The 27,568-nt window shown below is 38.6% G+C and overlaps 1 protein-coding gene across 3 annotated transcripts; it reads right to left on the minus strand.

The window, feature by feature from the left end:
- rnf165b (ring finger protein 165b) lies at window positions 1-27,012 on the minus strand. 3 transcript variants are annotated; one of them, XM_041787505.1, is made up of 8 exons: window positions 26,770-27,012; window positions 22,806-25,808; window positions 20,228-20,359; window positions 17,545-17,674; window positions 17,265-17,369; window positions 16,772-16,867; window positions 11,403-11,506; window positions 1-3,691 (listed from the first exon to the last, which is right to left on the minus strand). In XM_041787505.1, exons 2-8 carry the CDS (start codon window positions 23,036-23,038, stop codon window positions 3,574-3,576), a joined length of 918 nt encoding a protein of 305 aa, XP_041643439.1. In that variant the 5' UTR covers window positions 23,039-25,808; window positions 26,770-27,012; the 3' UTR covers window positions 1-3,573. The 3 variants fall into 3 exon arrangements, with proteins under 3 accessions (XP_041643439.1, XP_041643440.1, XP_041643438.1); XM_041787506.1 differs by having other exon boundaries at window positions 20,228-20,356; window positions 22,806-25,869; XM_041787504.1 differs by having other exon boundaries at window positions 22,806-25,869.
- Between the last annotated feature and the right edge of the window lie 556 nt (window positions 27,013-27,568).

Below are 27,568 nucleotides of genomic sequence, written 5' to 3' on the forward strand. Positions count from 1 at the left end.
TTGTCAGCATTTTAGGCAGTTTATTTGAAAAACACATACAAAAAGATCATATACAAGACAATAAATAAAAAAGAGACAGAACAGTTTGGGTTAAGCTATGCAACTTTTTGCATCATCATTAGTAATAAATACAGTACAAAATCCACCCAGAGTGAATCTAAAGATTTCCACAATATTCACTGATCATGTTATTCTTCATTATGATTTAGCTATTGCTTTCATATTATTGATACATACTTCTACTTTTCTATAAAATACTCAAGATCATAAAACATTGCGCGGTTACAGCAAAACAGCAGTGTGTTGTACAAAGATGGCCACATCCCTTTTTCACTGGCAGGTTAATAATCAACATTTTTTCAGCAGCAAAGAAACATCTGAAATATTCAAGAAGGTACAGCATCATATTAAACACGTCTACAGAGCTACTCCCACATACACATAGGAAAACCTGAGAAGGACATGCATTAAAAAGCTTGTGCTTTAAGTTCTACTGTTCATTCCGGTTCATCAGCTTGAGTTAATACTATGGCTACTGTCCAGTTCGCTCTGGAGTAAATGGGGTACACTGTGGAGGACGTGGGGTAAGGCCAGTGAGAGCACGAAATGAAATCATAATAATCAGAGTAAGACCAGCCAGCGTCATTCCAATCCATTACATGTTATATTCATTTGCAGGATTAGTAGAGTATTAATAAGAAATGCACACCTAAAACATAGTTAGCTTATTATACCCAGGTGTAAAACACGCTATCTATATTGTATAACCACAGTACACCAGAAATTTGCTCAATAAGACCAATGGCTCAAGTTAGCATGTTAGATACTTCCCAAAACCCCGCACAAAGCTATTGCAAGCAATACAAAAGAACAAATTAATACCGCTCATTATGTGGGTCCTAAATAAGAGTAAGAAGCACTGAATTGAGATCCAGATATAATGGAATATCATGAAATGGTCATCTTAAAATAAAGAATAATAAAATATGACTGATTATGAAAAAAAAGCAGTGTTGTATAACAAAAGCAAGCTAATTGTGGAGCTGTACTAAGACGAAAAGGGGTTCTAGTCCCTTTAATCTGCTTTAAATCAAAGCAGGGATGTTATAATAAAACACAAACATGTTCATATTGAAACAAACAGGTGATATGAATGGAATGTAATCCAGATCAACAGCACCATGCTGGCTAGAAAATGTGTTGGGAAACAACCCGGCCCCCAAAGTCAAATTTTCAACACGTTTCTTTTTTTCTCCTTTGAAAAGAAAACACAGACGGCATGCAGAAGCATCCCCACCGACCAATGCATAATGAGGTATTCTTTTTTTAATATTTTGTGTTATTTTAAATAAATATATTGATTAAATTGCAAAGTTATGAGATAGAGACATTAAATATTCCACCACGATAGCTAGCTAGCTACAGTTAGTAATAAATAATGATTGTTAAATACTTAAGGCATCTTTAATCACAGCATTCTATGTGAACTAGCAAACCTCCATGTTCATCCATCTGTAGTTTTTTGGATGGAGGTTTCACACACAAAAAAGAAAAAAGAAAAAACGCAACACAAACAGTCAAGTTACCCTCCAATAATACACAAGGAAGCATGAAAATACTCGTAACTGAATAGAAACACAAAATCTAGGACAAGAAGAACCCACACCACCAAACCAAAAATCAGGCAACTCCATATTATAGTGCATTTACAAAACACAAGCTACATTAGAACAACAATAAATATGTTTTTGCAGCATTGCAGCTTTTTCTTCACTATGGTTAAAATGGACAGGGACTTGGCATATTAGTACCATGTCCAAATTGGCATGTGAGCAAAAAAAAGTACAAGTAATAAGGAAAAGAAAACAATGGCAGAAAAATAAAGACAATTAAAATAAAATTAATGTTAAGAACAATTGTTTGGTATTTTTCAAATGGATGGCTTTTTCTCCCTTTCACCCTCCTTCAAGTGAACTACGCCGACATGGTTCATGCATGATAAAGAGAAAACGGCTTCTATCACTGAACAGATCACAGTTGTTTTAGCAATACCATACACTACTACCATGGGGGGGAGGGGGTGGGGGACAATCATACACATTCTAGCAAATATCACAGGCAAACTAGTTTGTATTTTCCCTGTAACACCAGACACAGTTTTTTATCAAACAGCAGGAGCAACAACCTAGATTGAAATGAAAAGGAGCCGATACACGACAGAGGCGATTCACTGTGTATAGAAATCACATGTGCTTGTTCGATAGGCAATAAGGTTCAGGTAAAAGGTCATACAAATGTCAGATTTTACTCACTCTGATGGCAAGACTCAGGCACTGCATCCTCAAGCCCATGCCGGCCTCTCTTGTCATGATCGCGCCATGACAGGAGCGAGGCAACACAGAGGAGTTGCAGTTAGACACGGATCTGCTAGCAGCTCTTTGAATCCTTGAAACCTCGAGTATCAGGAGAGAAATGCTACATCGGTGTGAGATCGGTGTCTAAGGGCAACTTTGGTCTACTCTTGATGAGTAGGGATGGGGGTGCGGGTAGGTGAGGGGGGGTATTGGGTGCATTCTTGTCCTCCTCTATGAATGAGTGGGATCGTCAGAGTCATAGTATACGGTTCACATGCACAGACATAGTCCCTGTTTTCTACTGCTCCACAATATTAACGACACAGCCCAAGCCTGCCATACAGCATGCACATCTGAGGCCTCTGCTCTAGATTATAGAGGCCTGACTACGACACTACACAGATCACTGGAAGCCATGCCTGCAGTTAGCGGGTTAGCATCAACTCTGATGGCATCTACTAACTGTAAATCCACAAACCATGTTAGACAAGAAAGAGGGATTTTTGGCCTTTTTAACACAACTAGCTCTTTCCTCGTTGATTTAACACACTGAAGATTCTCCTAGAGCTGTGCTCACCCTCTTTGAAGGATTATTTTTCACAAAAGGCTTTTGCTTGCTACACAACACTGTTACTCTGTAAATACTTTGTCAGTACTACACTCCATTACACCACAAGCGTTCAGCTACAAGAGTTCACACCAAACAACCTCATGCTAATCATTTTAAATTGTTCTGTACAGATGTGCTGAGGGCTTGGGCAGAGTGCAGCTTAAAGGATTTTTCACAGGCCTGCGGGGGAAAGGGTTTAGATGTAGTGGCAGAGAAATGGCCTTAATACAACACACACAGGTTGGAAGTCAGTCAGAGTGTACTCTCTCTGTGCTGTATGGAGAAATGTACACAGGAAACACAATCTGACAGATTGGTGTGAAGCCTCAGCACATCTGTCCATACATGTCTGCGCCTCCTGCCTTTTACATCCAAAAGTCCATTCAACCAACCTTCAGTCCAGCCCACCTTTCCATGCGTCAACCCCCCATCCCTCGTTGTGAGTGTGCTTTGTTGATCTCTCCATCACAGCTGTCTCAGAAGGCAGGCTTGTAGAGTGATGCGGAGAGGGGGAAGAGGGGCGGTTTGGCAGAGCTTCCCCCTCCCAGAGGGAGGCGACGGAAAATGAACGAGATCCAGATCCAAAGCTGCAGGAGTTGACAGGAGCTATCAACTGTCCGGAGTCAGCTGGGTCTCAATGTCCACTCTGCAGATAGGGCATTTCCTGCTGGTGGCCAGCCATTGGTCCACACACGCCTGGTGGAAGAGGTGCATGCAGGGTAATCTCCTGCAGACACACAAGAGACACGGTCAGGATTTAAAATAAATTCAGCACTGAGCTTCAGGAAAGTGTCAAAAGGTTCAAACAGCTTAAAGCAAGATAAAGACTTCAAGGTACTTTTTAATGACACTTGGAATAAATTTAAACTCACAGTATTTGAATTCTACCACCAGAAGGCTCTCAATCAAAACAACAATAAAAAGAGGTGAGTAGAGATGCCGCTCAGCTCTGCCCACCTCTGATGCTTATTAAGTACCCCGTAAAAAGAAAACTCCACTCCATCCACTGTGTTTACTTAACATTAAACTGACATTTTGGTTTCATGGATGAATTGCTACTGAAAATTGCTCTTCAGTAGCTCATAGCACAAACTAGAGGAGTGCTTTTAAAGCTTTTTACCCTCATTGTGAAAAATTCATCCATGAAACCAAAACATTGGTTTGCCTTAAATATACATTATGGGTGCAGGTTTTTTTTTTTTTTTTTAACAGAGTCATCAATTAAAAAACTAGAACTGAGCTAAGGAGTTGGTTGGAGATTAACAAGAGAGCAATTGCTACTTTCTTATGTAGCATTCTTTGATGTAGCATTCAGTGTTTCCATGATGAATATTCTTCAGCTGAACCAATAGACCTGCTTCAGCTGAAGTCTTTCTTTTTCGGCTAAAAATAATTGGTAAATATTGGCATCTCATCTCTTTTATCAACAAAAATCCACTAACATGCATCCCTAGTTCCAACTACAAAAAATAAGCATTCACCTGGCTTTGAAAACTGCTGGGAATATTTAAGGTAATCTAAGTACTCACATAATATATACAATATGAGTAGTCATTTTAATAAGTATTTCAGTACACAAACCGCAGATCATACCTTCAAAAAACAGAATTGGGTTTTATTGGCAAGTATTTTTACATATAAAAGAATCTACCTTGGTGTTTGGTGCAAAAACTTTATTATAGAAGACAGGGATGGCTGATTGGCTGAAACTTAAAAGTTCAATTAAGCTGTTACAGATAGCAATATATTAATGTTCTTCAGAAATAAATCTTCAGTCCTTAAAACTTACTTTAAAGTTAAGGTGTGAGGATGAACAAAGAAGAATTTAGCTGACACGGGTCTTTTGGTCCTGTCTAAAACTCAAAAAAACTTATCTGTGCATACAGCCAATATATCAGCTGTAAATAGCAACTGAAAATCAACTTTAAGACCAATATGTACCGATAGTGATATGCTGATAATGACTCCTATTAGCAGAAGTAAGACCAGTTTTACAGCCATGAAATTAACGAAACATCATAATCAGTAACAAGAGGCAAATTGACCAACTGTTTTCAAAAGCATGTTACTTAATGTGATCCTTAATTAAAAGATTAGCAAAATGCAGGTTTTACACCGCTTTCCACATTATTATGCAAATTACATTTTTCTCTTATTTTCCTAAATATGAATGCAAATGACGTAATGTTTTTCAAGTCATCAGCCATTGGAGCAAAATTCAAATGTTTTGTCAAAAAATCAAACTTCATCATGATAACCATTATTTTTTTTTTAAATAAAAACCTCAAAATGCACTGTTCCACATTATTAAGCACAACAGAGTTTAAAACATTTTATAGGTCGTAAAGAGCTGAAAATGGTCATTTGTTGAATTTGCAGCATTAGGAAGTCATATTTACCAAAATCAAAGTTATTTAAATCAAAAACATCTTAACAGGCAAAGTTACATGTCAACAAAGGAGCCCTTCTTTAATATCACCTTCACTATTCTTGCATCCATCGAACTTGTGAGTTTTTGGAGAGTATCTGCTTGAATTTCTTTGCAGGATGTCAGAATATCCTTCCAGAGCTGCTGTTTAGATGTGAACTGCCTCCCACCCTAGGAGGATCCATGATCTATGGATCTTTAGCTTTAGGATGCTCCAAAGGTTCTCAACAGGGTTGAGGTCAGGAGAGGATGGGGGCCACACCATGAGTTTCTCTCCTTTCATGCCCATAACAGCAAATGACACAGAAGTATTCTTTGCAGCATGAGATGGTGCATTGTCATGCATGAAGAAAATTTTGCGACAGAAGGCACTGTTCTTCTTTTTGTACCATGGAAGAAAGTGGTCAGTCAGAAACTCCATATACTTTGCCAAGGTCATTTTCACACCTTCAGGGACCCTAATGGGGCCTTTCAGCTCTCTCCTCATGAATCTGGCCCAAAACATGACTCCGCCACCTCCTTGCTAACGTCACAGCCTTGTTGGGACATGGTGGCCATCCACCAACCATCCACGACTCCTCCATCTGGACCATCCAGGGTTGCACGGCACTCATCAGTCAACAAGACTGTTTGAAAATGAGTCTTCATGTATTTCTGGGCCCACTTCAACCATTTCTGCTTGTGAGCAGTGGTTAGGGGTGGCTGAATAGTAGGTTTATACACAACTACAAGCCTCTGGAGGATCCTACACCTTGAGACTGGTGGGACTCCAGATGCACCAGCAGCTTCAAATACCTGTTTGCTGCTTTGTAGTGGCATTTTAGCATCTGCTCTCTTAAACCGATGAATTTTTCCATCAGAAACCTTCTTCATTATGCCTTTATCTGCACAAACCCGTCTGTGCTCTCAATTAGCCACAAATTTCTTCACAGTACGATGATCACGATTAATTTTTCATGAAATATCTACTGTTTTCATTCCTTGTCCAAGGCATTACACTATTTGGCACTTTTGGGCAGCAGAGAGATCCTTTTTCTTTGCCATATTGCTTGAAACCTGTGGCCTGCTTAATAATGTGGAACAGTGCATTTTGAGGTTTTTATTTAATAAAAAAAAATGGTTATCATTATGAAGTTTGTTCAAAAACATTTGAATTATGCTCCAATGGCTGATGACTTGAAAAATATTCTGTCATTTACATAAATATTAAGGAAAATAAGAGAAAAATGTAATTTGCATAATAGTGTGGAAAGCAGTGTATGTTGTAACAAGGTGTGTTCTTGGTCATATTTGGCCAAACAAAAATCTCTTGTGTCTAATCTAGTTTCTTCTTTCTTTCTTTTGCTTACACATTCCTTTCTGTCAGCATTTATGAATCTTAATTATTGTGGGACTGGATGCATATGCAGGGGTCTCATCTTGAGTCCCACAGTCCATCTTAAATGGAGCTAGAATTGCCTTGAAAGATTTATTTGCATAAGCTACGTAAGCGTGCCAGCTCTCTTAAAACCTATCAGAGAGTAGAATGGCAAAGAGCACAAGCAATTTAACCAATTGCGTCAGAGGAGTCATTGCGCACAGCTGTGGCTATTTTTAGCCTCCAAACCAATAATTCATCACATGTACTTTCAAACTGTTAATGCAGTGGTCCCCCAATTATCATAATTTAACATCAGGAGGCTGATAAATGATTTATTTGTAGAGCTCTTATTACAACAGAGCTCATAAAGTGGTTCATAATAAGGAATAAAATGAAAAAGATCATTAAATCATTAACTTGCTCATATGTAAGAATGGTTTGGGGAAAAAAATCATGGCTGTTTAAAAATTTAAGATTAAAATTTGCCTGTGCATTTTGAGTAGAACAGTCCAAATTTAAATTATTACAAAACCTTTCAACCATTTGTTTCTATTACACACAGCACATTACATGAGAGTATAAAATGTTCTTTCCACATCAGAGGATGCTGAACTCAAAACTTTTGCCACCTAAATCATTAGCATGTTGAGCCTGCTGTTTTCTTAAGAAACAGGGAAAGTCTTACAATGACTACTTCCTGCTGAGGTAGAGTTAATCACAAAAGTTTGTGAAAAGCTGCCCATGCATTAATAGGCAGATGTTGATACCTGTGCAAGACATTCTGTCTAGACAAAAAAACAACTAAACCTAGTCATGAATATCTCACAAAATTTGGAAATGGTTATGACTGTTTTCTTTTTGTTTGTTTACAAAAAGAAACAGAGATGCCCCAGTGCATCATTTCAAAATGTTTGTCTGTATAAAATCAGCCCTTTTGGCAAACATCTGCCACATCTCATGTGGCATGAGCAGATGGTAAGAATCTGCTGTCTAGAATCCATTTAATGTGGAATCTAGCACACCTGAAAACTGATTTAAAGAAGGGAATTTAAGATAAATTTGGGTTTTATATGCCCTTATTCATAGAGGAAGACAATAGATGGAGTCAGAAAAAGGGAAAACGGGTGGGGGAGAGACATGTAGGAAAGTGGCCACAGGCAAGACTTGAACCAGGGAAACCTGTGCACATGGGGCGGGCCCTAAACTACAAGGCAATCTGCGCCCTGAGAAGAGATTTTTTTTTTATTAGGCAAAAGAAGCACCCTCTTGGACAAGCTCTGAACTGTTTGTGTAGTAAAACATGAGTGAAAATGTTAGTATTTTGGGAGTCTTACTCCAGAAGAAGAAAGGGTTAAACATCAGGACCAGGATCAGCAATTAGTTAATTATTCATTATATTATTTGAAATATTGCATTAGCCCTAATTTTCACAATCCATGCATCTCTGCTCCACCTGATTGCTCCACAAGTGATAAAATGATTACAAAAGACACTTCTTCCCTAGATAAATAGAAAAAGTTTACAATAATATAAAATTTATTTTATATTATTTTATAAATACATTTTTTTATTTATAAAATTTTTTCAAGACAAGGTCAATGTCAAAAGTCTGTCTTTTTTATTAAGGATAAGAGATTGTTTCAACAGTTTGCTTTCATTGCTATATGCAGTTAACAATTAAAAAACAATGTGTATGAAGTTAATTTACTCACACACTAACTAACCTGTGCAGTTCAAAAAAATGTGCAGGATGTGCATTTTTGATGATCCAAACAAAGCTGATATTGTTTGATTTTTTCCTGGTATTGAATAAAAGTTTAGATTATGCTAGTGCAATGACCCTAATGTGAAGACTATGTCAATAATAACAAAAGATGACATCAATTAAGTTTATGAAAACCAGGATATGTTGTAGAAATGCATAATTTCCAATGCTGCATAACTATTTTGTCCCGAAGGCAAAGCCTGATACTTCAGAAATGAGTACAATGTCAATAAAACCAAAATAAGTGTTCTAGCAGCTGCTAAAACAGCTCAGTTACACTGAGATGAACACTTTAAATGCTCTATGTGCATGTGATTTATACGTGCTGTCACGTCGGGTATCCACATTGTTTAAAGTAGAGCCAGCTGTCTGACTGCGGATCATATTAAACATCAGCGCGTGTCTCAAGTTACTTCTTGTGACAAAAGCTCTATATAAAATTCACATTTGACTTTATCTTTGGGGGAAACTAAGGCTACTGCTAAGAGAACAAGATGTGTGCTGAATGAAAAGTTGAAAAAGCTTCAAGATTTTATAGTGAGTATTTCAAAAGGTCCAAGGCAAGGGACCATGTATATCTCATAGTTCTTAAGAATCTGTTATTTTATCATACACAACCAAACCTGAAACATCTGGAGTAAGCTGTATTTAAATAGCCTATATAAAGGTTCCTTCTTATTTCTTGTTTTCTCCCTTTTCTTACTCTAAGGTGTAAAATAATTTACTCTGTCACTTTGACAGTTCAACAGATCACAACACCGGACATACGTCATGAAGTTTTGTGAAATGCTAATGTTGCCTTGGGGCAATATCTTCAAGAAGAGGTGGTTAAAGAAATCCTGCCAGGTTGTTTAGACTTCGAGCTTTGAAAAACATGGCAGCAACAATTTATGGTTGAAAACTTGCTTAGACTCTGACTGTGCATCCAGTCGGTAGAGAGGTAAAGAGAATATATACATCTAAATAAGCAATGTGAAGATTTCTCTCAGGGTTCTTATCAGCAGGAAAAGTGTTGTCTGGAGAGACCAAAGAGCTCTGCTCAGCTTTGGATAAACAACCTGGAGACTTTAGTGTGGTCACAGCACTGTGACTTAAGTCTACTGGATTGTAGAGGTAAGATGTAAAAACAAATGTTACAGAGGAATAAAGCATTCTTTCTACATTCAACACAGTCCTAAACCTCAAAGTAGGTTTAATATTGCATAACAATCCAGCTACGGAAGCCTCAAGCAGACATGCATCCAAAGATTTTATTTTCTTTACTTTCCCATGACACCAAGTTACAGTTGTTTTCTCAAGCTCTTTTCTTATTTTCTCTGTATTACCTCAAGACAAAAGCTTACTTTCTTATAACATCTGGAAAATTATCTGTTAATCTAGGAAACAAAACAAAACAAAATGCTGGTGACCATGATGGTCTGGACTAAGGCCCTTTTCAAAGGACAACATTCTGCTTTGCTTTCTGTCTTTGGTGCTTTGGTATCCCTAGATCTACAGCCAAAAAATCAATCTTTATTTGTAAGGCGCTAATACATAACAAATGTTTTCCCAAGACACTTCACAAAAGGAGCAGGTCTCTTTACTATATTAGTAACAAAGACCAATCATCACTCAAACAAAGAGCCTTGAGCAGAACCAGACTCATGTTGAACAGCCGTGCACTGAGTGTATGTTGGAAAGTGGAATAGAGGGAGCGGTAGAAAGAAATAGATTGAAAGATAAACAGAGTAACAAAAACATGTATAAAAGAAATATTAGTAGTGTTCTCTAAAAAAAATAACCGTAAATGGCATATTATCAAGGGAAAACAAAATAAAATGTACAGATGCATGTTCATTTAGAACCTCTGTATTTGGCTGATGTGTGGCATCCTTTTATTTGGAGATTTATGGCATTTCAGCTCATTTTTTCTCCAAAGTGGATATCGGAGCTTTAAGTGGTAATCATTTTCCAAGCCTCAATATAAATGGATGTTTTTGTATTATCTTCTGTATTTGTTTTCCATATTTTTATTATTAAGACAGAAAGAGGTTCTACCACAACTCTCACATGACATTAGGAGGCGTACAGCATACATTACAAGTCTACAGTCATGGTTGTAACACTGGGGCCCTTTTCACAAAAACACAGTGGGAGCTCCACATACACACAATCAAACATGCACGCACAGCGCTGCACACAGCTTCCCTGCTGGCTCTGCCAATCTGCCTCGCCCCATAACGCCCCTGTTACTATCTCTGATGCTGACACAGTTGAAAAGTGGGATCCCTTCATCCCCAAAAACAGTTCAATAACACTGAAGACAAAATGTCACAGGGGTGTAAATATTCTGCCTTATCTGACAGTCTGAATTGATTGTGTGTGTGCTTATTATAAGCCATTTAAGTGCTTTGTGCTCAATACTAAAGCATGCTGGCAAGCACAAACTGACAAAGCTAACAACTAGATCTTTAATAGCCATAATGTTTGCCATGTTTACCATTAAAGATTATGGCTGTACCAGAAAACAAAGTCCAGATGAGATTTTGTGCCTAGCTTTAGATTCAATTTTCCATAAATTCAGGGGTGATGCTGGAAAAAAGGCGTGGGATGAACAAGGTTAGAAATATTTGTCCTGCGAGTCCATAAAATTATTCCTTTAAGTCCTTTAAACACTCACTCCAAACTAAAAATGTCAACCCTTCTAAAGGTGCTTGAGAAAATCAGGGTATAAGCTAATCAAAGTCAGCATGATTCATCCTTTGATGAGCCAAGAATTTCTGCACATAATTCTAGAGCAATAATTTTAATAGTTTAGTTAATTCAAACAATAAATACCCTACACTGTCACATCACTGTCACATTTTCACCTTAAAAAAGGACAAAGTAAGTGAGCATAGTTGTACCTGACATCCTCTCCGTCCTCCAGCATTGAGAGACAAATGGTGCACTTCTCATCTGTGTCCAGCTCCTCATCATCCAGACACATCTTCAGGTCCTGGGGTATTCTCTGCACGGAGAAGAAGGCAAACAGTCTTTAATTATTAAAGCTGCTGGTGCAGCTGCGTGTTGGGAGCTCTTATGTTTATGCCACTGGTGTCTCTGAGTCAGCCAAGACTAGAAGGAACGAGTCACCTCATCGTGCTTCCCAGAAAGAAAAAAAAAGAAAAAGAAAAAAAAAGAAAAACAGATATCAGTGGAAAAGACTCAATTACTTCTTCTCACTCAGAATGAAGAAAATGATCCGACTCTCTTCCCACAGTATTTGGGTCACATTCAGTGTAGACAGATTTTTAAATTCATTCCACGTACATATCTGCAGACAGCTGGATGAGTCATCCTCAGCTTTGATTTGTGCACACTGCAGACCTGTCTCACTAATCTGCAAACGGAAATTAGTTTGACATTTGAACTACTGCAAGAGTCTTGACCCTCTTCCACTCTTCAGCTTTACTCTTTGATCCTTTCAACCTGCCGCTGCCCTCTGCCAATCTCCTCTCTCACATGTATAGTTTAACTTCTGTCCTGCCTGATGGTTAGTCCAAGCCATAACGCATTTTAAGGAAATCAGCTAGCAAGCAAGGCTCGGCAATATATCGCAATCTCATCCTCATATAAATATAAACATTTATAATAAACAAGTAAAAATGATCATGCTGTTGCAATAACATAAAAAACAAGTTTTGCAAACAAGTGATGCACTCTCATTTAGCATGCATAAGTTTAACCCACTGGATGGATATCATAGCCAAGCTTTCACACCAGTCAAATGCAGTCAGATTAATCCAGATTATTTTTGCAGCATTTGATTATTACTACATTATTAGTGAGCATTCACAGCCAAATTTCTTCAGAATTATAATTTTCTAGTTCTAGAAAGTTTCTTGTTCTTTAACTAATTTAGAAGTTTGATTACAACTTTTATCTGCTCACCTCTGGTCCGTAATACACACACCCAGCTTGTATACAGTTTCTCCACCTCTTTCTCTACCTGCCTCTGTGATCTTACATCTGTTACAGCAGCACTATGTTTGAACAATTTCTTTATTAACCATTCGTTAAGTGTTTCTTACGTTCTCTGCGATCTGCTTGAGGACGAGCCTCGCTTGCCAGTACAACACGCATGTGAAGTGCTCTGAGAATAGGGAGATTATGAATGAGTTAACTGATGGCAGAAGGAGGATATGTCGGTAACTACACCTGGGTGGGCTACGTAGCGGCTCGCAGCTGTGAGAGAAATACTGACCCTATGTTGTCAACTGTCCCCTCCAGTGCTCACTCACACAGCTGCCCAAACTCGTGTGTTTATTCAAATGAGGGGGAGAGAGAGTGAGCAGCTGTACTAATGATCAAGACTTCTGTCACTCAAAATTAAAACCACCCGTATAAGCTTTTCATGTTGGGAAAGATGTTTTCACTCTTTTGCTGACCTGCTTTGACATGACTATGTGATAGTTAAAGGGGAAAGGTTTTCTTGTGTGAATACTTGTATGGCTGCTAGTGGAGCAATTTGCTCTGAATTAGCAGCACTTTTGTCAAAACTGGATATTTCTTTATTAAAACAAGTGAAGAGAGTAGCACTAAAAGCTTTCTGTGACAGAAAGGGTGATTTTGCTCTTCTGCCAACCCACTTCGGCATGAGTATGTGATAGTGAAGGGGGAAAGGGTTTCTTGTTGTGTGAATGCTTGTATACAAGGCTTGCTAGTGAAGTGGTTAGCTCCCACTTCGCCAGACCAGCACTTTTGTCAGAAATGCACTGAATTTCTTCATTGCAGCAAGCGCTGAGAGAAACATTGAAAGCTTTCTGCGATAGAAAACGATGTTGTCGCTCTTGTGATGACTTGCCTAACCATGACTGTGTGTGATAGCTAGGGAAAGGATTAGTTGTTGTGAGTGGTTGTAAACAAGACCTGCTAGTGAGGTCATTAGCTCGGACTGAGCTGCAGCGGTGGTTTTGTCTGAACAAGACAACCTGGCTTAATTCAAACAAGCGCAGAGAGCAAGACTGAAAAAATGTTCTCACTCTACTCCCAGTCTGTTTCGGCATGGCTTTCCAATCATGGGCTTGTCTGGTATATCCAAGGCCTGCTGCCGTGTTAGCTGTTAGCTTGAATGTCGCTGTAGGACCGCTGCAGTTTACAGGACCACATTGTTGTTAAAACCAGAGCAGAGAGCCCCACCGAAAGCTTGTCTTGTGCAGCGAGGAGGTGTTTTGCGTGTTTCTTGTACTGATGTCTCCGCTCCCTGCACAAAAGTGCACAGAATAATGGGAGGATATTTTTTCCTCATTGTTCTCAAGGGCTGTGGCTGAATTGATGTTTCTGTCTGTGCATTTGTTTCCGTCTATGACTTTTAAGTTAACCAATCAGATGTGATGAAAGAAAAGCAGGAGGGGATGAAGTTGCTCAAGGCTTCCTTCACTCGCACATAGGGAGAGAGATAGAAAGATAGCACAACATGTAGCTATATAAATTTAAGTACCTGTTACAATAAATTTGGCTTAAATAATATCTATACAAAAATAATAATGACAAAATCACTCGGCCAGAACACACATATCAACAGGCATCCCAGATAGTTGCGCTGCCATATGTTAGGTTTTAACCTGGTCTTGTTTATAATGTGGAGGTTTATTAGAAAAAAACAATTTAAACATTAATTTACTGTAAATTTACTTTCTGCAAAACACCATTTTCAAAAGATTATACAGCCTCCAGTACTTTTGGGATCTTACTGAATAACCAGCCAAAAGGACTGGTGCTTTTAATATAAAATGCTGCTTCACCTACATGACGTTATGTACTTTTAGAGCTCTGCTATAGTGACTCAAAAGAATTTAAATTTTTTTCCCTGTGCAGAGCACCAAGGTCATCCATGAAGAGGAAAAAGAGGGAAAGTTTTCTGGGGCCCAGCCACATGGAGGGCCAATGGAGGTCAGACAAAACATGAAGTCAACTGAACTGAACCCAACAATAACTTTTTAGCATACCTTTCAGCTCCAAAAGGAGGTAAATATTACGAAGAGGCTTGCACCAGCAATACTGCTGAAACTTCGATACGCTGATATCAGTAAATCAAATCTAGACAGGGCCCATTCACCCAGCTTTCCTGGAGCCTTTTCATTTTCTATGGGCAGGCCTAAATCTTTTAATGGTGTACATGGTTGGAATCACAAAAATCATAACTTTTTAAGACACTATACTTAAACACAGCAGTGGCCACTGTAGCTCAGTAGTCACACAACCAGAATTTCTCCAGCTCCTTCAGTAACATGATGACTGGGCAAGACACTTTACCCCAGTTTGCTCCCACTGCTGCATTGGCGACATGTAAATGTGTATGAATGTATTTGATTGGGTTAGATATTACTGATGGCCAACCTCTATAGCAACCTTCACAATCAGTGAGTGAATGTGATGTGAATGGATGTAAATGGGTAGGTGTGACTTGCAGTGAAAAAGCACTTTGAGAAATCAGCCAACTTAAAATGCACTATACAAGCTCAAGTCCTTTATACCAGGGGTTCTTACCCTTTTTGACCTTGGGGCCCAACCTTTCCAGTACAGGGAGGCCCGGAGCCCATTCAAATTTTAACACTGAATTGGAAATCATACTCTTGATCTGATTTGTATTCGATAACAATATCTAATGTATTTACAGGTGATCAGACGGAAGAGGAAGTGGAAAAGAGACATGAGCACTGTTGTGCTCCTGTTAATGTATGAGTATTGAAGACAATAACAGAGAATCATGACTGTCTCTACAGCCTAATGCCTCATATCAGTGAATATGTGAAATTATACTTCATTATTGGATTTAACAACAAAGAGATTCTTTCTTCTTCCTCCTTCTTTGCCACATAAACACACAGCGTCTACAATCTGCTGTTAATGATAACAAGTTTCCACTTTTTTCTCCTCATTTCGACTTTAATCTCAAAATTGTGTTTCAATTTTATTCTCAAAATTCTGACTTGATTCTTGTCATTTTGACTTTAACCTTGACTTGTCCAAAATTATTTTATCCATCAAAAATGCCCCTACTCCACTTCTGTACTTTTATCATCATTTTTCGCTTAACAAACTTATTCATGGCTTCTGCTCCAGACTAGTCGCTGTCTTCTTCTGCTTGTTTGAGCTTGTTAGTCAACTGCCTGATGCATTACTGCCACCATGTGGAGGGGAGGTGTATTACAACTGAGCGTTTCGCGGCCAATACTTACTCCTCGTGGCCCTAACGGCCCACAGGTGAAAAAAGGATTTTTTTTGGTGGCCCACTAGCAGGCGTGCCCCATGGTTAAGAATCACTGCTTTATACCATTTAAATAATCATGATAATGAGGCGAAAACACACTTAGCCCAGAGGTGGACTGTCAAACTTTTGTAAGGTTTTATTGTTAATGTTAACTTTGGTTAATTTAGAGAAGAATTAACAGATCAACTGTTGATGGATTAACTGTCATATCTCATCGTAAAGTAATGTATCTTATCTTTCATTGCAAACACAGAAACTGTGTAACACATGAAGAACAGCATACAGGCAATACAACTGACTTTAGGTGAGTAATTACTCTTGAATTTTATTTACCACATTTCATATCTTCATCACAAAAATGAACAATATAATGGCACATCAGGGGCGCACCCAAAATAGTTAAATTGCTAGTGCTTAGCCCTAACTTAGGAGGGTCCCCAGACATGCTTCACCTGGAAACTCTCGCTTCTCAGGCAACATTTTCAAGGTATTTTAAATAAAAAGTTAGATCTAAAATTATAAAAAATAATTTGGGCAAACATTATGCAGGTCCACCAACAAATGTCCTTTATAGCCAACATCATTTTTAATATTTTATTGCTCTCTAAAGTCCAAATTTTTATGAAACTGACATGCTAAAGATCAATAATTTTTAATTCTGCCAACTTAAAAAAAGAGCAGAAATCTGTCTGATATCTAAAAATACATATCAGACAGGTAGAGGAGTTAAGTATAAGATTTTATAATTAGCATTATTTCTTCTAAAAAGAACAAAAAGGAAAAATGTGTGGTTCCAGATATAGCTTTATTTATGATAATGCAGGAAAAAGTTCTTACTTTTTATGCTATTAAATAGAAAATTTTCCCAACTGAAAAAGGTTCAGGGTTTTTGAGGAAAACATTCAGGTTTTAAGCCCTGTAAGTCACCCCCTGGCTAAGCCTATGTTGCACATCACCTATTTTTCTCACATTGTACAGGGCTACTACCGTCATAAAATATACGGACAAATATAATCTTACCTTTTTGTACTTGTGGGGGAAAGTGAATCTCTCTATGGTTGTTTGAACAGCTCCACGATTTACACTGCCAAGTCTGTCCTCCAGCTGCAGAAGCTCCTATGGGGTAAAAAATATATGTTTTTTTGTTTTTTTTTAATTCTATCACATTTAAGTCTCATCTCCAGCTGGGATAAACAAATTTAAAATCAACAGCCATAAAATATTCAAGTGCAAAATGACATCTAAGTACAGAGCTCTTTGAAAAAATAAAATAAGTGGTGCTTCAAAGAACAGGAAGAGCCTCTCAAAGACAATTGCATCTTGTCCAGATGAAAACAAATGAGATTAAAGGCAGTCAGACCATTCGAGGCATCTGGAACCCGCAGTAATTGGAAATAAGAAAATCAGTTACACACTCAGGCCTGTCCAGAACATTGGTTACAGAGACAACAAGGATAAATTGGCCCAGACTGTGTGTGTGCTGAGGAAAGTGAGAGGAAGTAGCAGCACGAACCTCGTAGCTCTCTCGAACAGCAGACGCGTGGCGCGAGGGATTGAGACTCTGCAGAGCCAGCAAGTGCAACTGGGGATATGGGTAGTTTCTGATCTCATGGACGACCTGGGAGATGACAGATAAAAGAAGCTCAAGTCAGCGCTGCAGCAGAGACCAGAAAAAACTCTGGTCATCTGACGGTTGCTGGGGATCGGCTTTAATCTCATGAACCCAGAGGAGAACTGCAGAGAGTTCATCGAGATGAACATGATTGATTGCACTGAGGCGAGAGGGCGCTCACCACTTGTGTTGAGGCATTGTTTCTGGGGAAGTGGTGCATCCTAGGAGAGGTCAAGTAGTGCTGATAGTGCTGCGGCAGCGGGTGGATGTGATACTGGTGGGGAGGCAGCCCAGCATCTACACTCAGATCCCTGGGCAGAAAAAAAAAATCATCAATGGCAAAGAAATTTTTATTTCATTATGTGTCTGACTAATTGGCCCAATGCTCTGTTAGCTGTTTTACTGCAGGAGCATTTAAATCACATTTCAGCTGGTGAGGTGTTAGGTAATCTAATTCATAAACTTACAGTTATTTAAATGGAATAGTAAATCCACATAATGAGTCAGTTATGGCACAAAGAGCTCAGAAAACGTCCTTTCTAACGGGTTGAAACCAGTTATAAATGGATGTTAATGTCCTTGTATTTTTATTTTCTGTTTCATACCCAAGTGTAAATGTGTCTTTTAGAATTTGGTTAACTTTTATTTCTCCAAATACTGACTCACACTTATTTTTTGCCATTTATATCCTGAAACCTTGCTACATTCATTAGTTGATGTTATGAAGTCATACAATGATTATTCTGGTTATGTAAGATAAACTATCACAGCATCTGCATAGAGAGTGCACTTGTATATTTCTTTTCCTCCTTGTAATTCCTTTATCCTTACATTTGCCTACATTTTGAAACATTTTGATTACTTTTATTTGCATGACACCATACACAAAAATTCTTGTCAAGGCTAAGGCTATCAAAGATTTCAAACATATGAGGCAAAATTATAAAATCAAAAGATCTCTCCCAACTAGTGTTAGCAAAACAAAGGATTCTTTTCTATTTTTTTTTTTTTTTAGCAAACCTTTGAGTTCATCTTCTATTGTCTTGCCAGTATCTACTCTCAGATCTCCAAGCATAAAAACAATCAGCTGCAGAGAGATCATTATTTCATCATGTTTCTGGCAAATTGTGAACTGTTTTTTGATAACAGACATTCACAACAGTTTCTATGCAGCATTTGGCACAGTGTTTTCCAAGAAATGGTAGTTTTACTGTAGGGGCATTGAACGATTGAGGAGAAATACTTTTAAAAAATTTGTACTAAACAGTAAATCCACATAATCGGTCAGATTACATCACAAGGTGCTCAGAAAACATGTTCTCTAACTAGTAGAAAATTATTTTCTATCTAATAAAGCAAGAAAACAAGTCTAAGCAGGTTGCAGTAATTGAGGGATATTTAAAATAAATCCCTAAACAATGATAACAAAGAAAAGATTCCCTCTAAAGGCCCATTTTATACAGCTGTCATAATTTGAAACCACTTTATGTATGGCTAAATGGTTGAGATACATAATTAAATACCATAAAAAAACATTGAAATTGCTAGCTAGTAGCAGACAAACACCAATAACAAATAAAATGCTAAATATAATAGATTATTGATTAAAATGTATAGGTTAAATTATTTGACACATTGCCAAAACAACAAGTGTAAGTAAAATCACTACAATACTAACTAGAAAAGCACTCAGAGAGCGCAGACTTCCGCCATTAGCCCAATCTCCCAATAGTAAAGAACCTTTGAAAAAAATTCCTGGATCCAGATGGTGATCCAGATCCCTCCCAAAATCTCATCAGTTCTTCCTTATGCCATTTCTGACATTTCCTGAAAATTTCATCAAAATCTGTCCATAACTTTTTGAGTTATGTTGCTAGAAAACTAACAAACAAACTAACTAACAAACCCTGCTGATCACATAACCTCCTTGGCAGAGGTAAAAATGTAGCCACAGGTAGTGATTGGATTGTTTCATGTCACATTTGGAGACAATACTCTCCTCAATCTTAATTATCACGCCATATCAAATACAAGAAGAAGGAATTTTGAAAAAATACTAATCTACTTTGACATATTTAACATTATTTAGATTGTTCTTAGAGAGTTTCCTTCACATCTGTGCATTTGTGTGTCAGGTATATCCTCTGTTATTTCCACAAAAGCCTTAAGCAGTCTTTCTTTTTGTCAAGTGTGTTATTTCATGTGCTCCCTTTTTCCTATTGCCTTTTTTCTCTGCATCATAAAAAAGCACAATGAACTTGAAACTTCTTCAACTGCTGTGAGTAGCTGTCCAAGTCTTTGTTTACCCCGTCTGAAACTCAGAAGGCGTTTCAGTAACACTTAGTGAGGCAGTTACAATACTCACTGTCAGTTGTGGTGTCAAAAAGAGTTTTTTATGCTTTGGGCAGTGTTTAAACTTAGTTTTGAACTCCTTTTATCTCTTCTCACTCAGATTTTGATGCAGTCACACCAAGAAAAACTTAGAGAAGAGGAATGTCTTTTCCAAGTATTTGTTTTGTTTGCCTTTGTAGCTTTTGCAAACCAATCCAAACTAACTCTTTGTCTATTTGTTTTTAATTTTGAGGGTTGCTTGAGGGATTAAGTAATTTTACTGGAGGAGTTGATTTACTTTGTGTGTTTTTAACTAGGTCCTTAGCCCATTAAATCTGGCCTCAAAAAAACATCTGAAGTCAAAATTAAATTACCCTTTAACTGCGTGCTAACTTGTTTTTTTACCAATCTGGAAGACTTGTTATAAATCATGCACAGCCTACACCATGACAAGTTTAGACAAATGGCAAATGGAGACTATTTGTCTTTAGTGACACTGACCACTGGATTCATTTTATTGGTATATTGCTTACCAGTCTGTGCCCTCTGCCAGGTATCGGGGCTGCTGCACCACAGGCTGAGGAGGGACATGAAGAGGGGGGGCAAACTCATAGCCTGGCCGCAGTCTGTGGGGCTGGTGAGGAACTCTCTCTGGGGTGCGTCTGCTACAACAAATAACCTTAGATTTTAAAACTGCCTTGGGAAAAAAACTTTTTTTCACTAAAATATGATGTCACAGCAAAACCCCAATAGTCTACTTCCACAGTGAGGCAGTGGAGATGGACATTTAAGGCTTACTATGCGACTTTCAGAGCAGGTTTTAGGACCAAAACTAATCTCAATTTACAAAGTACAGGGGTCTGGATTTCAGTGCTTGTTCTGTGTTCTGGTTTCCATATGAAGTACATTTGTAGTCTGGGCAGTATTGACCAATTACATATCATCAAGCAGAGGAAAACATCTGAATAGCTGGCAAAAAAGGTGAAAACATTATCCGTGCTATTACATACCAACTCATCAAGTAGTACTCAGTGTTGGGTAGCATTACTTTTAAAAGTTACTTGTTACTTTACTCTTTTACACTGACAAATGTAATGCATAACAAAAATTGAAATCCTTTAACTACTTGTTTCACATGTGTAAAAATGGTATAGCCTACCGCACATCTTTGAGCATGTTGGCATTACTGCCATTTTCCAGCCTTGTTTACTGCCCATAGTCTATCACTGCAGCCTGGTAACAAAATAACAAGCATGATAGCCTTCACAGCCACTTTATATGCTCATTACCTGACACTGAAGTAGGCAAAGGCATACAATATTACACACAGGCTGTGTGTAACAACCATATGCCTCACTGAAACAGCTGTACAGCAAACACAAGCTGATGAGCATACATCACTATGATGTTCTTGTCTCTTTCATACAAAAATTCAATATAATGAGGATAATTTCAGAGTATAATGCCGACCTCCCTGCATCTCACTGGCTTAAACCATTAGCCACACATGCGCACTGACAACACTTTCTCTATCTTGAGCTGATATGCAGCTATATACCAACATGGCAACAGGTCGGCGCAAAACAGAAAAACTTAACATTCTTAGTCTTTTTTTGTGTGTTTGCATCAAAAAATCTGAAAGAAAAATAGTGCAGGGATTTTTTTCACGACAGATTACTTTCATGAAAAGGAAACCAATCCACCATATTCCTAGCCCCCATGATACTTTCTGTGAAATGTGGGCACAATGGGACTTTGCTTAGTAATGACATGCTAATCCTGGTTTGAAGATTAAAATACATGAACATCATCGCTTACAACAGAATAATATTATTATTCCTCTACCTTCTACCAGAGAGGACAAATGAAGAAATTGCCCTAGATAACATACATAAGCATATTTAGCTAATTTTATTGGCTCTGTATCAGTATTTGTACGTAAATGGGGACAATCACATTAAGTTGAAGGAGTTGTGACACAATCTTATAAAGAAAAGATGTAGAGCAAAGCCAGAGCTTTAATATTTCTCTTTAAGTTTTTGGGTTTGCTGAAATTCTTATTTCTCTAACTAGTCCCTCTTTAAACACGTGAATAACAGTAATATCCATGATTCACTTGGTCAACTCTTCAGTTGAGTAAATCTCAAATTCAGCTTTCTCTCATTTCCTTCTCAATCCATAACAACTCCTCTTTCCACAGTTAAGTTCATATTCATCTTCAATCTACCTTAAGTTCCTTATTTTCTTTTCGAATTAAAGCATCTGTATCAAAACAGGAAGTAGGTTTCCCTTAGTTTGAGATATTACAAAAATTCTTAATTAAACCCCCAAAAATTAAAATGCAAAACAATGGAATAACAAAATGGAACAAAAAATGAGTTCAACTGTGATTGACTCTAAAAATGTGTAGTTTATCATGGTTAAAATCTTTGTTTGACAGCCCTACAAATAAAGAATTACTACAATTGCAAAACTCACACAATACTTTACTTATTACAACAAAAAAGTAATAAACACTCTGACACAATGCCTTCAACACCGTAGTCTGATGATTCATTTATCCCCCCCTCCCCCCAAAAAAATGACAACCATACAGACAAGGAAGTCCTTTCTGGAAGTTATTTAACACTAACTGCTTGATCCACTAGAACAACTGAGACATTTTCTCAAGAGGCATATATCTTTGTCACACAGTGATAGACAATGATTTCCTATGGGTTCCAAGATTGGATCAAAATAAAACCCTCTCTTTAGACACACACTTCCCCCTCCCCTCTCTTCCTGTTTCTCGAGCAAGTGTCTATAAGATGGAGAGTGGCAGAGAAGTGTAGATAAATATCTTATAACAAGATTCTGCCATCAATTTCAAGTGATGATATGCATCTCAAAATTGACAAGCTGGAGGAAGCACTATCCTGTTAGTGTGAACACAGAGCTGAGAGCAAAAAGCCCCAGAAGAGTAGTTTTGAGTGTCTCATTTCTGGAAGCCATTACTCTATAATGTATTTACATAGGATATATCTGAACTATATTTATATCCAGAATGTCACATATTAAGCCTCAAGTCTCATCGTTATTGTTATTTATTCTGCTTTTAAATCTTTAGGATACCTGGAGGGTGGCAGGATGTGTCGGTGCTGAGCCTCGAGAATCTGCTGCTGGAGGAGGTATTGCTGGTGTAATGCCTGAGGTAGGAAGGGAGGGGCAGGGATGTCCTGGAATTGAGGGGCGGGCAGGGGATTGAGGGGAGGGTGGAGCGGAGGGCCATGCTGGTGGCCAGGAGGGGCCAGGTGGGGGTTAATGCCTGACTGTGGCTGCCCTGGATGGGGCATGGGGAAGTCCATGGGCAGCGGGGCCTGAGGACCTAACTGGAAGTGCCGGCAAGAGGTAGCATGGCTGTGCTGCTGCTGCTGCTGTTGCTGTTGCCGGTTGAAATGGGATCCTGTGGAGGATAAGGAGAAGAAGTCAGGCGCCTGAGGGGAGAAATTAGTTGGAATTAATTGTGGGTGAAATGTGGTGTCACTGTGTTTGATAAAGCATGTTAATGAAGCCCTACCTCTTACCTAGGGTGAAAAATACTTCTGTGGGGGGGTGAGAAATGATGGTTACCACAAGTACCATGAACATGACGACCATATTTTTTGGTCCTGCGCACAAGCTTTTATTCTTTATCTGTGTTTCCGACCTCTGGATCGACTCCTGGTCTTCTGATTCACAAGCGAACTGGATCAGAACAGATGAAATCTATGGTCTTCACCGCAGAACTTGTAAATTCTGCAGCTGACAGTGGGTCAGTGCACTCGCAGTAAACCTTTAGTACCTGGCTGTCTGTGTTGCACACATTAATCTGTTGGAAGTGCCAAGTCTCTATCTATATAACTGTAAAGAACAATTTCTTCAAAATTGAACCAGGCAATACCTTTATATTACTTCTTTGCTGAAACTTTAGTTATTTATGCCTTACACATGCTTGATAGCTCTACTTTTCTTCCCCTGTTAACATTCAGGAGTTAAGAGGAAATAGCTCAGATGCTTTTTTTTTTCTTTCCAACCACAGCTATTTGGCATCTGCAGCAAGCAGACTGCTGTGAAGACTCAGTGGGGAGAATAAGAGGCTAACTTGTGCTGTGGCACAATATGGTTTTAATACTGTGCTTAAGCTTAAAAAGACTTCTCTGTTTAATGACAGGCTGAAAAATTCCCGTGAAAGATTTAGCTTTGGTTAGACACTTTTGAGGAAATCTTTGCTAGATAAAAAGCCATAACAGGCCTGCAGTGGAACAGGATTCATTGTACTGTAACAAAGCAGTGAGTGTACAGAAACCTTCATGTTTACATATTAAAATATAGTTCTTAAAAATGAAATTTCCAGTTCAAAGATTAGATTTAACCAACTTTTACCATGTAAAAAGCAATGATTTCTCTATTAACAGTGGTAATTCTTTTATAGTTATGAGGAAAAGGCAAATTCTACATTGCATTTACTAGGAGTACGCTTGAAAAACCCAGTGTGCTTTTTAAACACACCCAAGCAAGAAAAAAAAGTATGTCTCTCAGGCAATATTTTCAGCCTGACAAGTCATTGGTGTAGCTGGGCAGACATGAGATGACCTTGTTGCCATGGGTCAAAAGCTCAAGTCTAGACTGTAAGTAAGGAGCAGACTGCGTTTTCAAGCGTCTCAGTGAAAAACGATCACCATGAATGACAGCAGATAGACTCATTCAGGCCCTGTGATGGAGGAAGCGTGGAAATTGTCTATCTTTGTCACAGCGGGAGAGGAGGGGGTGAGGGGGGTGGAGGGGAGGGGAAAGGGGAGGGGGGGCAGGTAGGGACAAGGGAGAGGGAGGACAATAAATGGAAATCAGCAAGAAGCACACTGAAGGTTAGGAAAAACACTATATTCTTTATTGAAAAATATTAGTAAATGTGGAATTTGTGGTATTTTTCTTTTTTTGTTTGTTTGTAATAATAGTATAAATCCATGCAACAAAAATAAACAACATAGACTGAAGGCAAGGCCCACCATGCTCCATATAGGGTTAAAAAGAACAAAAGCGGCATCCAATGAGCAGACGTGTTGGCTACAGCACATGATTCAAGTACAGCAGGGTACATCTTTACTACAGAAAGATTACATTGGATTTTCACTAGTCAATGTAGAAAAACAAAAACCAAAAAATTATGAATCATAAATGTGACCATGCATTGAAAGTACTATTACCAGAACAAAAGGTAAAGAGAGACCACAACCAAACAATAAAGACGTTATTACTAATAGAGGATCTCTTTAGCAGTGCAGGAAAATAGGCATCCCTGTGAAATGGATAGCATTTTGGCCTCATGTTAGTGGGGAAAATTGGGAAGTGATGAACCACCAGTGAGCATGTTTTGCTTGATTAAAATGTTTAGAGATTCATTTGGCCCATAAGGGCCAAAAAGCCCTGACAATTCAGTGTGATTCAAAGCTTGAAATTTGCAAAAGGGGAACAAAAGGATTACACAAAAATGGAGACAGTTATGGCAGGTTGTTGTGTGCAGGTGCAGTGTACCTTCAGTTATTTCAAATGATCAGATGACAGCATTCGCTGGCAGGCTGAGTTTAACATAAATAATGGCAGGCATATGATTCCAATTTGCATGCTTCAATGTTTTTTTTTCCCAATAGGTCACTTTAATCATGTACATTGCACCTTGTGTGAAGAGAAGGAAGATGAGCCAAATTCTGGTGTTCAACAATGCAGTGCAGTATTTAAGATCATGCAAAATGTATCCACTTTACAGGAATTTACAGCATGTTGTCTATCAAGACTGGATGGGAGGTACACAATGACATTCAACTGATAATCTAAAAAAGGAGCTAAATGTTTACTCAGTGCTACAGCAATTTGACAGAAAAAAAGACAAAAAGGTGCTCTTATCTAGGTGTTAGCTATTGTTTTAGTCTGCTTAACATGGAAAGTCTATGGCTGAATACATCTTGGGAGGGGAGTGCTTTTTAATACCAATGTCGTCTTCTGATGGAAAGAGGAAATGAAGAAGGGATTCACAATACAGCTAAATGCAGAGAACAGGCAGAGGCCACGCCACACCACACAGCAGCAGATGATCATTAGCTACACAATGGGGGGGACGACAAAGATCTGATAAATGCAGAATGTAGAGCCAGCCTCCATACTATGAAACAGGGAAATAAGAACAGAAATAAAAGCACAATGAAATCACTGACGCCACTGTTATGAAATTAATTTTACACTGTAGCTTTACTATTGTTTAGCTGTGACCGCATACTCCGGTCTTTTGCAATTCGGCAGCTTCAAACAAACAGATGCTGAATTGCCAATTAGCAAATAATAGACAAGGCGACGGACACACTGATGGCTCGGAAGTCAACGCTCTTCAGGCAATTGCTTATGTATTGATTAGTACAGTGGCCAATTGACACGGATAATGACTACTGAAATCACGGTGGAAAAACGGCGAGCGAGAGCAGAAGAAGGTGATCTTCAAATGACATCATCCAGGCACAGATAAGCTGACTGGCTGGAAAGGCTACGTCTATTTTGCGGTATTTTACAGTGCAAACACACGAAAGCGCACTGGGAGAAATCGGATGCATTTAAATGTTGCCAAATGATAAACCGCATAAATAAAATGTACGTCAAGAAGATAGTCCGTATACAGTTTTCCGTGCGTTGTTGTGGTTTGGGCATGAGGTATATTTGAACCACACGCCTCGTACATGTGGAATCCTTTGTGGAAAATGTTTCCCTTCCAAGATTTAGCCCGAGCCAACAAGCCAGTTAGCTTATCTGAAGTAGCGGTATTTGTTGTCAATTCCGCTTACCTACGCCCGTCAAACCACGTCGCATCGGTTTTTATATGCAACCGCGAATTAAACAGATTATGGTAGCATAAATTCGCCTCTTGTTTCGCGAAAATTTTAACCGAAAATTTGAAGCTAGCTAACACAAGCTAAGCCCACGGCTGAGCTCGAGCTAGCTAGCCAACAGCTGCAGTGAATATTAAGATAAACAGGGCACATGTTTTGAATCGATGTGAATATTAATACCGTACCTCTGTTTCTTACTGAGCCGAATACAGGAAGAACCAGATATCCGACATGCACTAAGACCATCCTGGGATCCTTATCTTATGATTCCGCTGGGTTATTCGGAGAGAAAGAGTAGTAGTAGCCCATGCGGATCTACATTCAGGCGGTTGGTTGTTGCTGGCTGGCTAGCACCACAGGCAAACCACACGAAACGACTGTCTGACTCGCTCGGCTGTCGTTGACAAAAGCAGACATGTCATTTGTTGTTCGAGGCGAAAGAGGGTGCTGTTGCAGTGCTTCATACCTGGGGTATCTCCAGGTTAAACGGTCCACTCAGTTCACCTTTTCCTTTGGGTTAGTATCCCCAGCGCTGTCTTTAAAAAGTTGGAAGGAATTGAATTGTTATTAAGGTGTGATTATTATTTACACAAACTGTCCTTTACTGGAACATACAAGCATAATTTTCGTCCACATAATACTCATCTGTGGAATAAAATTCTGACTAACCGAAGCTCTTTGCTTTGGGGTTAATGAAGGAGACAGGGGATTTTCTTGGCTACAGATAAATTTAAAAATAAATTACGTTTTCGGTTTCCTTCAAGAGAATATAAAAAGGTCCTCAAAAGCCATCCCACTTTCTATCAAACAATGATTTCCAAAACTTTAATACATTCATAGGCTACATAAACTGGAGTTTAAGTTTTGTTGCCTGTAAAAACATAAACCTGATAGAAAAATGTCATTCACCACCCTGTTAATATCATGTCATATCTGAGGTTTTACAAATTCAGAGTTTTCTGACATGAGTCAAGTATTTACAAA

Source organism: Cheilinus undulatus, linkage group 5 (genome assembly GCF_018320785.1).
Source record: "Cheilinus undulatus linkage group 5, ASM1832078v1, whole genome shotgun sequence".
Taxonomy (NCBI): domain Eukaryota; kingdom Metazoa; phylum Chordata; class Actinopteri; order Labriformes; family Labridae; genus Cheilinus; species Cheilinus undulatus.

Bases quoted from the DNA above. Each gene is read 5' to 3' on its own strand.
- rnf165b (XM_041787505.1), bottom strand. From the start codon at position 23,038: ATGGACTTCCCCATGCCCCATCCAGGGCAGCCACAGTCAGGCATTAAC. The intron at 20,360-22,805 runs GTATCCTAAAGA...TATTTGTTGTAG, and splicing joins CACATCCTGCCACCCTCCAG to CAGACGCACCCCAGAGAGAG. The intron at 11,507-16,771 runs GTAAGATTATAT...TTCTCCGTGCAG, and splicing joins TCCCCCACAAGTACAAAAAG to AGAATACCCCAGGACCTGAA.